Source organism: Cupressus sempervirens, chromosome 4 (genome assembly GCF_028749045.1).
Source record: "Cupressus sempervirens isolate cs-2001-9-10 chromosome 4, ASM2874904v1, whole genome shotgun sequence".
Taxonomy (NCBI): Eukaryota; Viridiplantae; Streptophyta; class Pinopsida; order Cupressales; family Cupressaceae; genus Cupressus; species Cupressus sempervirens.
Window position 1 is genome coordinate 639,760,472 of NC_143121.1, and position 17,124 is coordinate 639,777,595.

The 17,124-nt window shown below is 37.9% G+C and overlaps 1 protein-coding gene across 7 annotated transcripts in view; it reads left to right on the forward strand.

Moving 5' to 3' along the window:
- TGH (SWAP (Suppressor-of-White-APricot)/surp domain-containing protein) overlaps positions 1–17,124 on the forward strand; it is a 199,770-nt gene that overhangs the window by 46,724 nt on the left and 135,922 nt on the right. For all 7 annotated transcript variants that reach the window (XM_089826310.1, XM_089826314.1, XM_089826315.1 and 4 more), the window contains one exon: positions 16,406–16,509. In XM_089826310.1, coding sequence (XP_089682436.1) covers positions 16,406–16,509 — 104 coding nt within the window. The remainder of the gene's footprint in view (positions 1–16,405; positions 16,510–17,124) is intronic.

The window sequence follows — 17,124 nt, forward strand, 5'->3', positions numbered from 1 at the left end:
TTGCACTGAATTATTCTACCGAATTGGGTGTTTGGAATTCTCAGCCTTCAAGACTGTGGTAACTGTGGTTTGGGGGTGAGTTTGGCTGCAACCTGGCATTGATAATTATCTATTTTTTTGCATTTTTTGGACAACATTTCTACTAGGTGTTTGACACTTTGATTGGGAGCCTAAAACCCCAATAGCTTTACTATAATTTGGATGCCAAGAGGTGTATTTTGTATGTCTCCTTCCCACATCATTGGACATTAGTATTTCCTGCTGCCATTTGAGTATTGCAGCTGTCGCGGCTTTTCTCCTAGCAGCCACAATTTGCCTAGTATGGAGTGGGCGTTGGATTTTGGGCAGCGTCTGTGCATTGTGAGCTGCAATCCACTTAGTGCTGGGGTTGTACTTGGGTTCTCCTATCTACCAGCTGCCAAGCCACTTCTACGACAACTACTTACAGGTTCATTCAGTGTTCACAATTAAATTATACGTCTTTTCATCTCAAGTGTTTGTTAGAATGTTCCTTGGTTGTAGGTGTAGATTTTTATGTAAAAATTCTGATATATGCACTTGAAATGATCAAGAGTAGTTGCCATTGCTTCTTGTTCATTGCTTAGTCATTGTTGAGCTACTTTGCAAGCATTTAAACTTCATTTAAAATCATCACAATCTAAATGTAAAGCAATTTGATGTTTGTTAAGATTTAGAACCTGTTGGGATTCTTACATCTAGCACTTGTATTTTCCTTTGTGATAGTTTGATTCTATGAACTATTAGTAGTCTCTCTAAAATCCTTCTAGGATAGATCAAAGAGCATAAGGATAATGGGAGATTGAAAATTTAATGCAACCTATGAGGAAGTCACACCAACTGATCAGTTTAGATTGTCATCTGACCAACTGCTTCTAAAAGGAGTAGTTAACAATTAGAGAGATCTTGAGCAGTAGAGGGAGAGTGTCAAGTCCTTCTGTCGAGGATCAACAAGCTCATGTAGCAGTATGGCTGCTAAAGTTCCTTGTTTGGTCAAGCCTGGAATCAACTCTTTTATTGTGATAATTGAATTAAATGATAATACTGCTCTTACTAAGAGAGAGTCTCAACTTCAGTGATCTTTAAACATGTTAATGAGTTCTCCGTAAGGGAGAAGTTCAAGGTGCAATCCCTTATTAATGAGTTCTCCGTGAGGGAGAAGTTCAAGGTGCAATCCCTTGTTAATGAGTTCTTCTCTATGAGGGAGAAGTTCAAGGTACAATTCCTTGTTATTCTGTGATGCAGGAGCATCCAGAGGTATAAGGGCAATCCTGTGTCACCCAAAAAAATGTACTTAGACTTAGTTTCTGTTTCATGTGTTTTCATTTTTGGACACCCATTTGGGTCAAATAAAGGTTCCAACTCTCACAGTTCCACTATGAGTGTGCTAGAAAATCCCGAAAAAATAGGAGCATGTAATTGGGCCATCATTTTGGTGAACTAGAAGGTGTGAATTGGCCAGATGAATGTAATTGTAATTTAGAGCATTCCAAAAAAAGAATCAGGTCAAAAGGCTCCACAGTTTGAAAGTTATTGCAGTTTTTCGGGTTTTGGAGACCTCTTAAGAATGCTTCAAAGTCAGGTTAGGGGCATTAAATGACCTCGAAAAGGGCCGAAAAATGTAAACGGTTCGTCAATCGGAGCTACGGTTCAAAAGTTATGCCTCTTGGAAGTTCAGTTACCATTTCTGGATTCTTCTAGATTTGCGTCGACTTCTAACGCAGCTTCTGGAACCTTCTACTTGGTCGGTGGATGCCTACTAGCACTTTCTAGAATGTACTCCTAGTCCTTAACCCTCCGAGGTCTATTTAAGGAGATTTCTGGCATTGTAAAGGCAGTTTTTCGGAGTGGAGTTTGAGAGGAGGTACTGAAAGGAGAAATTAGCTCCAGATTTATGCTATTGTAAGCCCTTAGGGCATGTTTTGAAGTTTATTTTCTCTGTATTGTTTGTACTAGCTTATTTTCTCAGTTAATATAATTTTCCCTTTTCTGTTGTGTCCATTCTGTTCTTGGGTTGTGTCCCCATCAAGTGGTATCAGAGCTGGTTTTCCTGAGTGTGTAGACAGAGCGCCGACTGTGAGGCAGTTTGCACCAGGACTGTGTGGTTGTGGGTTCGAGTTAGAAGATGCCTCCACGAAGAGAGCGTGGCGGAAGGGCCAGAGCTATTAATCCTGAGGAGGTTAGAGCCCTCCAAAGGCAGGTACAAGCATTGCAGGAGGAGCTCCGTAGAGGAACAATTGTGGCCGCAGGTGATGAAAGTGAAGATGACAATGAAGAAGAAGAAATGAGACCAGAAGGGGAATTTGACGGAGAAGTTTTGAATCATGCAGAGGAAAGGCTTTTTAGAGCCATTACTAAGTTTGGGAAAAGACCCATAATTGAAGTGGGTGTATTTTCAGGAAATCTGAAACCAGATGAGTTGATCGATTGGATCAATGAACTGGAAGAATACTTTGAGTATGAGGATATCAGGGACCCAGATAGGGTTAAGTTTGCAAAGGCCAAACTGAAAGGCCATGCCAAAATCTGGTGGCAAGAGGTTCAATTGGAAAGAAACAGAAGAGGAAAGGAGAAGATTACAAGATGGGATCGCATGGTGGACAAATTGAAGAAGCAGTTCATTCCTATGGACTACGAGCTTGATTTGTTTAAGAAGATGCATGGGTTAAAGCAAGCAGGAAGATCAGTCCAAGAATATACAGAGGAATTTTACTGACTCTTGATTAGAGGAGGGCATGCAGAAGCAAATAAGGAGAAGGTTGCTCGTTATATCAGTGGGTTGCGACCTAGCATCCAGGAGGAATTAAGTCTGGTAAGAATGACCAGCGTTGAAGAGGCATACCAGTTTGCCCTACAAGTTGAAGAGAAGCTGAATAAAAGGTTTGAAGGAAGACAAAGAGGGTGCGGTCAAGGAGGAAGGGTAAGCGGTAGATCATCTGGAGGCCGCAATGAAACCCAAAAGAAAAATGAAGATGTGGGTACTAGCAAGAACCAGAGGAATGAAGGTTTCAACCACTCCCATGATCAAGACTTTGGAAATCAGAGAGGAAGAGGTAGAGGACTAGGACAAGGAAGAGGAGGCTTCCGTGGTACCTGTTTCCATTGCAATGAAGAAGGTCATCGTGCCTTTGAATGCCCTCAACGACAAGGAAGGACAGATAGGAGAGCTGAGGGCCAAGCTAGGGTTGCTCATGTGGATGAAGATGCACAATCATCACATTCAGAGGATGCAAAAAGAGGTGAGACCTTGGTAAATGAAAGAGTCCTACTAAGTGGTGAGATTGAACTAGGACAACGGAGGAGTCTGTTCCGTACCAGATGCAAGTGTGAGGATAAATGCTGTGACGTGATCATTGATGGTGGTAGCACTAATAACTTGGTATCAGAAGAGATGGTCTCTAAGCTGAAGCTCAAGAGGGAGAAACATCCCCAGCCCTATCGGATTGCTTGGGTAAAAGATGATCATAAGGTCCTGGTAAGTGAACAATGTTTAGTGAAATTCAAAATTGGGAGTTACCATGATGAAGTTCTCTGTGATGTTATTTCGATGGATGTTTGCCATCTATTGTTGGGTAGACCATGGCAGTTTGATAGACATGCAGTACATGATGGACATGCAAACACATACTCTCTGACAAAAGATGGAGTTCGCCACAAATTGAAGCCCATGAAAAAGGAAGGTGAAAAGGTATATAGCAGTGCTAGGATTTGTCTTGTTGATGAAAGGAAGTTTTTAGATGGCATGAAACATCAGCATATGTGCTATGCTTTGATTCCTAGGAAAGATAAAGAAGGTAGTAGTGAAATACCACTTGAAGTTTCAGATTTACTAGGGGAATTTGGAGATATTATCTCTGATAATGTTCCAGATGGATTGCCACTAGTGAGGCAAATCAGTCATCAGATAGATCTGATTCCAGGAGCTAGTTTGCCTAACAAGGCTGCTCACAGGATGACTCCTACTGAAATAGAGGAGCTAAATAGACAGGTTCAAGAGCTGTTGAGGTAGGGCTTGATTCGAGAGAGCTTGAGTCCATGTGCAGTACCTGCAGTACTCGCACCAAAGAAGGATGGAGAATGGAGGATGTGTATAGATTCTCGAGCTATAAATAGGATCACCATCAAGTACCGGTTTCCTTTGCCAAGGATGGATGATCTTATGGACTGCTTGAGTGGAGCTCAGTACTTCACAAAGATAGATCTCAAGAGTGGCTATCATCAGATATGGATTTGAGAAGGAGATGAGTGGAAGACAACCTTCAAGACCAAGGAGGGTCTTTATGAGTGGTTAGTCATGCCCTTTGGATTGACGAACGCCCCAAGCACCTTCATGCGGCTCATTAATGAGGTACTTAAGAAGTTCTTGGGAAAATTTGTTATTGTCTATTTGGATGATATTTTAATTTTCAGCAAGACTTTGGAAGAACATTTACTGCATATTCGTAGTGTCCTTGAAAGGCTAAGGGAAGAGAAACTGTTAATTAATCTGAAGAAGTGTAACTTTGCAAAAAGGGAGTTAGTCTATTTGGGGTTTGTTATATCACCCGAAGGTCTCAAAATGGATCCGGAGAAGGTAAAAGCCATCTTGGAATGGCCTACTCCAAGGTCTGCTACTGAGGTAAGATCATTTCATGGTCTGGTTAGTTTTTACAGGAAGTTTATTAAGAATTTCAGTGGCATATTACAATAAGAGGGGATAGAAAAGAGTTAAAATGGACTGCAGCAGCTGCGAGAAGTTTTGAATTGCTGAAGAAAAAGGTGATAGAACAGCCTGTGTTGGCACTTTCAGATTTTAGAAAGGTTTTCCAGGTGGATTGTGATGCCAGTGGCAGCGCTATTGGGGCTGTATTAAGCCAAGACGGTAAGCCTATTGCATACTTTAGTGAAAAATTGAATGATGCAAAGAAGAAGTATTCTGTTTATGATCAAGAGTTCTATGCAATAATTCAGGCCTTAAAGAAATGGAGGCATTATTTATTGCCAAAGGAATTTGTTTTGTATACTGATCATCAGGCATTACAGTACCTAAATAGCCAAGGGAAATTGAATCAGAGGCATATGAAGTGGGTAGAGTTCTTGCAGAGTTATACATTTGTGTTGAAGCATAGAAGTGGAAAATCTAACAGGGTTGCAGATGCACTAAGTAGGAGACAGTTGTTGCTTACAGTAATGCAGGTTGAAGTAGTTGGGTTTGATGAACTCAAGAATTTGTACCTCGAGGATCCTGATTTTGCTGAAGCATGGAAAGCTTGTAAAGAACCTGTTGCTGTAGATAGAACCAAGTGGTTAGATTATTTGATTCAGGATGGCATGTTGTTCAAGGGTAGTCAGTTGTGCATTCCAAGGAGTTCCATGAGGGAAAATCTGATTAAGGAGAAACACAGTGGAGGGATGGCAGGACATTTTGGTCGAGATAAGACCATTGCCATTCTTAGAGAACATTATTTTTGGCCTCAAATTTCACAGGATGTGAAGAAGTTTGTATAGAGTTGCCAGGTTTGTCAAGTTGCCAAGAGGTTTAGTCACAATACTGGCCTATATCAGCCATTGTCTGTTCCATCAAGGCCATGGGAGGACATAAGTATGGATTTTGTTCTTGGATTGCCAAGGACACAAAGGGGTAATGACTTAGTATTCGTGGTGGTTGATAGGTTCTCCAAAATGGCACATTTCATTCCATGCCACAAAACTCATGATGCTGTCCATATTGCAGACTTTTTTTTCAAAGAGGTGGTAAGACTACATGGTCTTCCAAGGAGTATAGTTTCTGACAGAGATACTAAATTTGTGGGGTATTTCTGGAGGACATTGTGGAAGAAGTTGAGAACAGACCTAAAATTCAGTTCCACGCATCACCCGCAGGCTGACGGCCAAACAGAAGTGGTAAATAGAAGTCTGGGCAATTTGCTGAGATGTTTAGTTGGGGATAAGCCCAAGGGATGGGATTTGATTCTACCACAAGAAGAGTTTGCTTACAATAACTCTATAAATAGGAGTACTGGAAAATCACCATTCCAAATTGTATATGGTAATAGCCCAAGGACTGCACCAGAATTAAGGAAGATAGAACAAGGGGAGAGGACAAGTGCTGAAGCGGAGGAATTTGCTGAACATATCAAGCATCTACATGAGGAGGTTCAAACACACATTACCAAGATGAATCAAGAGTATAAAGCTAGGGCTGATCAAAGGAGAAGACATAAGGAATTCCAAGTAGGGGATCTAGTCATGGTGCACTTACGAAAAGAAAGATTTCCAGTCGGTACTTACAACAAGCTGAAAATGAAGAAATTTGGCCCCTGCAAAATTTTGAAGAAACATTACTCAAGAAATGCATATGAAGTGGAGCTGCCAGATGGTATTCACATTTCTCCCATTTTCAACATTGCAGATTTAACAGAGTATCATGATGATGGTGCAGATGAGGAGCTGGTGTTAGAGCCATGTCCAATTCCTGCTTCTAAGAAGGAGGAGATAGAAGACATTCTAGATCATCGTGTGGGTAGGAGTACCAGAAACAGGCAGTATGAAGAGTATTTGGTCAAATGGAAAGGACGACCGATCGAGGACTCAACTTGGATTTCAGCAGCTGAGGTTTCACATTTGGGATTTCCTCTACCATTCATAAAGTGACAGGGTCACTTTTCAATCTACCCTGGGTGTCTGATGCAAGAGCATCCAGAGGTATAAGGGCAATCCTGTGTCATCCAAAAAAATGTACTTAGACTTAGTTTCTGTTTCATGTGTTTTCATTTTTGGACACCCATTTGGGTCAAATAAAGGTTCCAACTCTCACAGTTCCACTATGAGTGTGCTAGAAAATCCCGAAAAAATAGGAGCATGTAATTGGGCCATCATTTTGGTGAACTAGAAGGTGTGAATTGGCCAGATGAATGTAATTGTAATTTAGAACATTCCAAAAAAAGAATCGGGTCAAAAGGCCCCACGGTTTGAAAGTTATTGCAGTTTTTCGGGTTTTGGAGACCTCCTAAGAATGCTTCAAAGTTAGGTTAGGGGCATTAAATGACCTCGAAAAGGGCTGAAAAATGGGGGACGAGCGAAGCTCGTCCATAGGGCTATAGAGCGCTTCGAGAGCTTTCCGAAAATGTAAACGGTTCGTCAATCGGAGCTACGGTTGAAAAGTTATGCCTCTCGGAAGTTCGGTTACCGTTTCTGGATTCTTCTAGATTTGCGTCGACTTCTAATGTAGCTTCTGGAACCTTCTATTTGGTCGGTGGATGCCTACTAGCACTTTCTAGAATGTACTCCTAGTCCTTAACCCTCCGAGGTCTATTTAAGGAGATTTCTGGCATTGTAAAGGCAGTTTTTCAGAGTGGAGTTTGAGAGGAGGTACTGAAAGGAGAAATTATCTCCAGATTTATGCTATTGTAAGCCCTTATGGCATGTTTTGAAGTTTATTTTCTCTGTACTGTTTGTACTAGCTTATTTTCTCAGTTAATATAATTTCCCCTTTTCTGTTGTGTCCATTCTGTTCTTGGGTTATGTCCCCATCATTCTGTTCTTCTCCATGAGAGAGAAGTTCGAAACACAATTTGTTGTTAATGCACTCTTTTCTACAAGAGAAGTTTGAGGTGAAAGTCCTTGTTCCACCTTCTGGGAGTTGGTATGGTGGTTCCACCCTCTAGGAGTAGTCATGGTGGAAGTCATGTGTGAGACTACATGACATAGCTTTTCTGTTTCTATAGCCATGGTGAATTTCACGATGAGATGACAATATTATGTTGAGTAAATCTATGATGAGATTTTGTCATTGACACATTTTGGTTGCAGCTTCTTATGCTTGTCATGTTAAGAGATGCCAAGACATATGAATGGTCTCTCACTTGCTAAGAGGGAGCGTTAATGTTTTAGTTGCTGTCTGAGATATCATTCTTACCTATGTTGATGTTCTACATTTTTTCTCAGTTGGTTCTCATCTTCAGCAAAGACATTTTTTAATATATGTATTTTGTTCTTTTTCCATACTTTGAATGAGAGTATGTATTCAATGGAAGATGAAGCGACATTCTTCCATAATTTTCACTTTGCTTCTTAAATGAAGTATGAAGTGCTAGTGTCATTGAGTAAGAAGGCTGTCTCGTTATTCCTTGCTTGCTGGCGACGATTGAGATGAGTTGTCAATGAGATTAATTGGGTATCATTTACTGTCTTGTCTAAAGCACCAATGAATATTGTGCTGACGTGGTTATTCATCTTTGGGGATAAATGGAAGGGCACTTTATTGGTGACTGCTATTTTTGTACATGTGTTGCGACAACCATAATTCTGGGGTCTCTTGTATTGTATTGGTTTGTCTTTATAGACAAAGGTTTGTGTAAATGATATATAATCGCTATGCAACTGTTGCTATATTTAGCATCATTTTCTTGGTTCTACGGGAAAAGTATTAGTTTTTTGGGCAATGAAAAGTCTAAGCTCAATATAGGACTATTTTTAGACACTTTGGAATAGTCCCAAAAGTTGAATGAAGGATGGCTAGAAAAGGCAAAGCAAGCTAAGATGCTAGCTAAACAGGCTAAACTTCATTTTTAGCAAATTCATAACATTCACCAGTCCATAGATGATAATGAGAAAAGGTTGGCCTATTCAGAAGCTCAGATGTTTATCATTGTCACAATTATGATGAAGATTCCTCTGATGACATTCATAGTAGATCAACTACTCAAAATTTGTCTTGATGGGTGTTGATGGCATCCATAGCTCATATTTGGTTATGTCACCAATATGTTATGATATGCCAGCAATATATTTGTTGGTAGGAGACTTTATTTTATCTGATAATTCACGGACTAGTTGCTGTCCCACTTGGGTTTCCATTACACTTTCAGATTTGGCTATGTACATCAGCCTTGAGTCACTTAGGAGTGTTTGACATGAAGTCTATTGGAGAGACACAAGGTTTGAGACGGATAATTTTGATTTGCTTTAATTAGATGACATCATGAATGTTGTTGGTTCAAGTAATGGCAGCAGTGTCTGTTGGCCATTTGTGTTGGTTTCTTGGCATGTGGGAGTTCATTTTCACATTGTCTTGATGTTTTAAATACATGGATGGTTACTTTATGGTGATTGGTTGAGATCTGGGTGTTGTCATGGTTGATGCATTGTTTCTTATGGATCTTGATGATCACTTCACAAATTTTTGGATAATGTTCTTATAGAATAGCATAGTGGATCAGTGAAACAACGCCTCTGAGGTTTATATTGGATCCAAGCATTTGGGTTTAGCAAGGAGGTGCAGGTTGCTTGAGGGTAACCAATCCTGAGAAGGGAGAATTATAATGCTCCTTCCTTAGGTAGTTCAGACTACACCAAAATTTGACCTATAATCAGGGGCTCCCATAGGTCAGCATACTCATTAGTGGATTCAACTAGGGATTGTGAAGCTTAGCAGGGAGCTTTATGAGATATTTTAGACACTTCGAACCAGTCTCCTATTTTTAGGAGATTGGGAGATGGTCGGGGAAGCATTTTGAGCAATTTCAGATTGTTTGAGAAAACTTCCTGAATTGTATGAAGGGTTCCTATTTTTTAGGAGTGGATGGCAGTGGCTTTGCTATATTTAGATATCATCCTTGGACTAGTGACAACACTCAGTTTTCAGTTTGGAGTACAGGTGGTGATTTCAAGAATAAAATGGAATATTGAAGTTATGACTATTATGTTCTAAATAAATTAATAAAAGGAACATATAGTAAAGTTACTTTTTAATATTATAATAAATTAACCAATAAATGGATCATCATGGGGCATGATGCGTAGAAAGATTTATATTAAATTAATTTTAAAACAACATTATTATTAACATAGATTGACACTCGCAGAGTACTCAACAAGTTGCAAAATTTCAAAAACTCATTGTGTCTTTGGCTAAAAATCTATATTATTTTTTAGTAGAACTCAGTGGCAGTCTAAAATCACCGGTTAAAGGTAAAATTTGTTAGGGTTTGAATAAAGACAGATAACTAATATTTATATGCAAATGTAACTAGTAAAGTAAAGGAATAAATCACACAAAAATAGTACAAGAAATAAAGATTTAAATGCTTCATACAATCTCGGCTACATCCACCAAACAAAGAGTCCAATATTATAATCTAGTAACTCAACTTGATTAGAATCTGGAATCCCTTGCAACTCAATACCATTGCAAGAAGCTACCAAATTCTCATATTAAAAGCCCTAACCTGAGCCATGTAACAAGACTTTAAGTCAGTTACAAAAAACAGTGGTATCAGAATTCAATTGTATAGTTTTTTGAGAAAAATAACTCCGAACGCCTTTGTACTATAATAAAAGTTGTTTATGTTTTGTAGGGTGCTTCCCCTTGACCCTACCTTGTATCGCAATAGGGAGCACGCAAGAGGCACTGGCCCTTGACCTTGTCTTGGGGATGCTGCCCACAAACCCCCGTTGAAAAATATGGGGGAAAATGCCAATAAAAGTGGGAAAAATTGACCTCCAAGTTGGATTTGGTTTCACATTGGATGACATTGTGGAGGATGAGAAGTCATTGCTAGTGCTAGGAGAAGCTAGAGGCAGAGCTACATCAAGGATGGAGGACGAGACACAACAGGAGTCAGACATAATGAATGAGGAGACATACTCATGCCCAATTATGACTTCTAGGACTAGACCCTCTAGTTCTACCCTCTTAATTTTTGCTAGTGCTGGGAAGAGGAAGATGAAATTATAATGATGTGTTTACTTTTATTTTTACATAAAGTATTTACTATTTTACTTCCAGCCATCAACATTCATTACTAGGATGCGATTTTGTACCCACTTTGCATCTAAATATATCTAGACTCAGTTTGTTTCTTTTGTTTTCTCATTTATTGACACATTGAATGCATCATCTCATTTACTTTTGCAAAAAAGAAAACTAATGCGTTTCTAATTGAATTGGAGCAATTCTTTTAGGTTCCTAAGGTTTTTGCCAAGAAATGCCTTTTTCATTAATTTTTTTTAGGCCTTTGAAAGTTTTAGATTTTGGCGAGTTTTCCAACTATGATTATTAATAAGAAACTCGTAAGCGGTTCAAATTTGATGAGGAGAAATAAGTTTGTAAAATTACATATAATTAAATAAAGTGAAAAATCATAAAAGGGCCGATTACAGCTCAAAGTCAATAAAGTAACATGAGGAGGCATCATTTCATTATTATGAGATCAAAATCAGTTTTTTTCACAGAGCAGCTCTTACCAACTATTTTCTGAGGATAAAAACCCTTGGGGAATTGTGAATTGCACGAAATCTTAGTTCACCATTAAGGGGAATCTATACAGGGTTTCCATTTGTGCTACATTGGATGATTCACAGACATATTTTGCAGGTTTTCTTATAGCAACTAAAGTTTCTAAGGTTTGGTTTATTCAGGTAAGAATTATTTGCAAAAATAGGGATGCAAGATGGAGGTTGATTGGGCATTTTTTGATGTATTATCTGCAAGATTTCCTCAATGAGTTGATTGGAGCAGTTATAGAACAATTTATGAAATTTTTGAAGGGATGCAGCTTCCTAAGCCAGCCATACCATTCACCTTTCAGCCATACCACTCCTCTTGCAGGCAATACCATTTGGATTTGGCATTGGGAATTTGTTGCCAAATTCGTTATCAGTATTCATCAGCGGCAGATTCAGACTCGTCAGAAATCAGGAATAAATTTTGAATCAGTCTTTTTATGCAAATTGGGGATTGCTAGTCCGAGGTTGACATCTTCGCGTGCAAGTCAAGTATAGGGTCTAACATTTTCATTGATTCTTCCTTTATTTGTTTTCAATAATTGTTGTTGATCAGAAATAAAGCATTTGGTACCACCTTGGCAAGCCGGATGCCCCTTTTTTGGGGACCCCTCAGTTTCATCAATAAATTTGTTAAGTGGTTGAGTGCTAATTTTCTAGTATGCACCCCTTGCTATTTGGAATTGTAAATACAGGGTTTAAATTGTTGTTATAAATATATCATAACTCAGAATTTTTATATCAGTCGTTGATATATTTGCATTTTGGAACTAAGCGCATTATATTTTGTATATGTTTCAATGTTAAAACCCAAAAACTCACTTGGAATTGAAACTCAGTCAAAATCCTTGTAATTAAACTCAAAATACATCAGAAAATGAGCTCAGACCTTGGAGGGGATCTCTCATTAGAATTTACTTTCTGTGGGACATCTGGAAGCTGGCAGTCAGTGGTAACTGACAAAATGTAAGCAGAGCACCATCCAAAAGGGAAATTTGAGGATAAGCAGGTTTCATGCGCCATAACTAGTTGGAAATGAAATCTCAAGGATGTATTGACGCAGAAATGCTCGAGAATTTGAACCTCTCAGGATCAACGATTTTTTTTGGGACAAGAACTTCAGTAATTTGATCAATATTTGACCTTGAAGTGTCAAAGGAACAACATGACCTGTTGATGTGATAAGTATGCATCCAAGGAAATTTTTTGCAAGCAATATCCATTGTGACAGAGGCAGTGGAAAACATGGCAACTGGAGAATTATTTACAACTTTTAGCAGGTAATGAACTTTAAGGCCAAGACTTGGGGCATATTTCCAAATATAAAACAGGATCTTTTGCATGTCGTGGGTAGACTGAAAGGGCAACTAGTGAGGTATATAATATATTAAATAGAAATACAGATGCAAAACCATCAGATTGTTGTTTCTGAGGCTCACACTTTGTATGATTGGTACTTGGAGTATGCTTATGATCAACATTTAGTGATCTTTGTGATGTTAATGTTGTAGCTTCAGTAGCATTTAATTGACCTAGAGATAATCCTTCTATGGTTATTGGTTACAAACCCTCCTCTATATATATATATATATATCTATTAATGTTAATATTATCTAAAAAATTTGCTGACTAGTAAGATTACAGAGGCAATTCCAGAAGTATTTGGATCCTTCAAAAATAAAAATAAAAAGTGCATGACATTTAGTTTGGGTTCTAGGAGTTCCTGTCAAACTTGTAGTTGGATGCTTACACCAAAGCACTTGAATCTGGAGCAGAGAGGGACATCTTCTGAAGCAGAAAAGTGCATTCGACTTTAGTTTTGTCTAACAACATGGTAAAGTAGACCGAGTTGACAACTAAGGGACACCGATGTTATTCAAAAACTGCATAAAATCTATTTTCAGACCAAAGCTATTAATGACGACCTCTGGTTGGACACAGTACTGAGAGGGACAATATACATGCTTTAGAACGCAAATTGTGGATGCATGCAACTATTGGTGTCTTAGGAGGAACATAACAATCAGCATTTTAGTGAAGATTTTTCTCAGAGTGAAGCCATGTACCAAAGGAACATCTAGGCAGGTTATTCGAGATATACATGTTTATCTGAGTGCAATCATATTTCTCTAGCAAGAGACAGTTTGTATTCCTCAGAGTCCTTTAAACAATCATCTGTGGGCTGTGCCTCTTATTAGTGGCTCCAAACTAAGCATATAATAAATGTGAACAACATTGATACCAATACAATGAACAAGGGAGGACGATCCTGAAGACGACATTCTTATCAGTGGTTATAATGGAGAAATTAAATTATCACACTCTAAAATTGTCAACTTTAGTATATATTCTTCAAATTTGGAAGGACATAAGCACAGGCCAAGGCGACCTAGATACGATAATAACCACTGGAGAATAAATGCAAATTATTTCTAACGTACATGGAAGTGTTATAACAACGGACACACACACACACACACACATTTGCATTTGTATGAAATGGAACAACATTCAATTTTAGACTCCCAAATAATAAGCAAGAAAGGATTAAAATAATGTTTACCCAAAATATAAAGAAGGAAGAAACATAGAAATTTAGATAGGCATTCCACATTGCATCATTGCATGAAGTTGACAATCTATATATGGAAGGATGCAGAGTAAAACTGCATGATAAGGAGAGGGAAAGACTTTCAAAAGATACTACACAAGTGCTCTATGATATGTACAAACTCAAAGGTAACAAGGTATGATGTAGGGAGAAACCACGTGAATCTTCCCTTGCCTGCTAAACAGTACGAAGGCTAATGGGAGTGTACTAGACATCATGTGTAAAGGGTGTTGGAGCTATGTATTAGGCATGTACCTTATCTAAGAAGTTATCGCAAATCAAAAGCATTAGCAGCTATTCTCGGAGCTATGTAAGGAAGAATTTTGTAATAAATAGTATTAGGGGATTGTCAGCAAACTAAATCTTCAGCATTAGGACAGTGAAGAATTTGGGTGGCATCTCAGTGGATTCATATGGCAATCATATTCTCAAATTATGTTACATTGTCATTTTGAAGTAAGGCAATGCGAAGAATAACAATGACCAATGTCATTATTCCCAAGAATGAATTTTTTGCTTCAATTGTAAAGCTATATAAGTCGTCGTCAGATACATTGATAAATATGTATAGAGATAAGGTTGATTAAAGCATTATTGGTAGGAACACCAAACACAGAGCAACTGAGTGGGAATTTTACATTGTGGGGGGAAATTATAACCAATGTTCCATTCCCATTGTTTGGCAAATGCTTATATGGAGACATTTTCTGATCTAATTCATGTAGACTTTCATTGGAGTAACTTGTACATGTAAGCATTTTATTTATCTACTCACTGTAGTCTCTCTCTTCTTTGTAATTCTACACACTATAAAAGATATTTAACTTAATCTTTTCCTTTATGTCTGAGGATGTTCTTGCAAGAAAAGAAAGTTGGTACTTTATACATGCTACCAAATATTGTGCAGACTCAATCTTATGACAATAGCTCCAAAGAAATTCTGATCTAGGATTCATTAAACATCGAATGATCAAGTTGGAGAAAGTGAGGCTCTTGAAGTGAATATCCTTGATGATTGAGATCGTGATTGTCCTTCTATTTAAAGAGGGGGTTTGACACTTCATTAGAGGCAACCTTGTTGAGGAGGTCAGAAGGTTGATATTAGATTCATATGGAGTTTGGCATTCCATCAGAAACAACCTTGATCGGAAAAAGTTAATAGATTGAGAGGGAGAACTTTGAGGTGAAATTCTCTATAATACATTGTTCTTTGTGAAAGAGAAGCTTGAGGTGAAAGCTCTTGTTCCACCCTCTAGGAGCATCTATGGTCTATCCATCCTCTAACTTGGTTCATAGTCAATATCGTGTGAGTTACTACATGATTTTGTTGGAAAACATCATGAGAGGTGATGATATTTCATTGATGTATTTGTGAGGTCGCTATTGTAAGGTGACAATCTCAACAATGGCTCAACCTATAATTATGATGAACTACATTAAGTTGTTGTCCTGGAATGTGCCGTAGTTCATGATACTCCATTTGTTGTTCTTGTGTTCTTGCTCTATTATCATGATAGACTACATTAAATTTATTGTCTCAAAATGTGCTGGAGATCATGATAACAAACATATCATGACATATTACATTAATTTGATGTCTTAGAGTGTGCTGGAGATCGTGATACTTGTCATAATGGAGACTACAATAAGTTGTTATCTTTGAGATCATGACTATTATGTCCTAGAGTGTGCCGAAGATCAGATAACCCATATCCTTCTAGCATATAACATATTCTTTTGGTAGACATCATGAACATGATGCCAGTGCACATACCAAGAGAATATAAGTATGATGAATATCATATGATTGATATTTCTTGTTGAATCATATTTTGGATGATATCAAAAGATAACATCTAAGTTGATGGATATATGTTGATATCCTTAAATATGCCATTCCAAGAATATCAAATTGAGATGATATCTCTCTACATGCTTGAGAGCATAATGTGTTCCATAACAATCCTCCCTAACTAAGAGGGAGTGTTAATGTTGTAACTTAAGTCACACTGAATTGACCTAGAGATAATCCTTCTATGGTTATTGGTTAATCATCAATTAGACAAACTTGGCTTAGATGTTGTTGATTCTAAACTTCAATTCTGGTGTAGTTGGAGGATGGCAATACTTAAATGGGAGCAATTACAAGAACAGTAGCACTGTATATGGGCACATTTTCTGATTGAACTTTACCTTCATGTCTTAATTTATGGAACTAAATCCTAGCTGCATGATGTGCCATGACATGATGAAAAGGTTTTGATGACTTCTTTTTTTTTATGTAGCTTTTTTTTTTTCACATTCAGCCATTTCTCAAGATTTTTTAATGCACATAGGAGTCAAAGGAGAGAGGGCTGGTAGGAAGAAGTGCCCTTATCCATAGGCACTACTACAGTTTGAAGATGGATTAAAATCTATGAAACACTATATGTATTGTGCATTAATTTTTGAAAGTCATCTTCCGGAACATGTTTGTACATATTGATCTCAATAAATTGATGTTTCATGTAGGAATTAAATGCAAAGGAGCTTAGCACTTCATCTCAATTCGATACATTTGGATTCACAGCTGCAGAGATGGCTCGAAAAACAGCTGAAAAGGAACACCAGACAAGGTCAAACTCCATTGTTTTACCATATTTGTAGTTAATAGCTCTTTATCGCAATTTGAATAGAAAATGGCCAAGGTTGAATTGTTGGAAGACATGTTGATTGCCTCTCTATGTAGGAAACAAGATAGAAAATTCTGTTGATTATCAAACATCTGCTACAGGGGAACTATTTGCTCATATGAAAAGTTAATATATATTTTTTGTGTTTGTTTTTTTGAAGATAATCCTTTCCAAGAATCTTTCTATTTTCTTTCTTTTTTCTACTGTGCGCCACTTCGATCCTCCCGTACCTTGCACTCCTAATGTTTCTTGCTTTGATTTTTTTTCATTTCTCTTCTACTTTACCTACGTTGTCTGAAGCTCTTGGTAGATGCATGCAAGGTTGGCAATTACTTTATTTTAATATAGGATAGAGCGAAATTCAAATTTATTGTTGGTTTCAATTAAAGCTTGAGAATTCAAATCTTTAAGCGTACTTGTGATTCTAAAAAGAAAAGCATTTCTTTGCGCACTTCTAGGTGATATATTTATAACATATGTACTCGTCTACTATACAGAAAGATCGCTTCTAATTTGCTGGGTATTATGCAGCAGGATTCTATATTTGTATCAAACAGG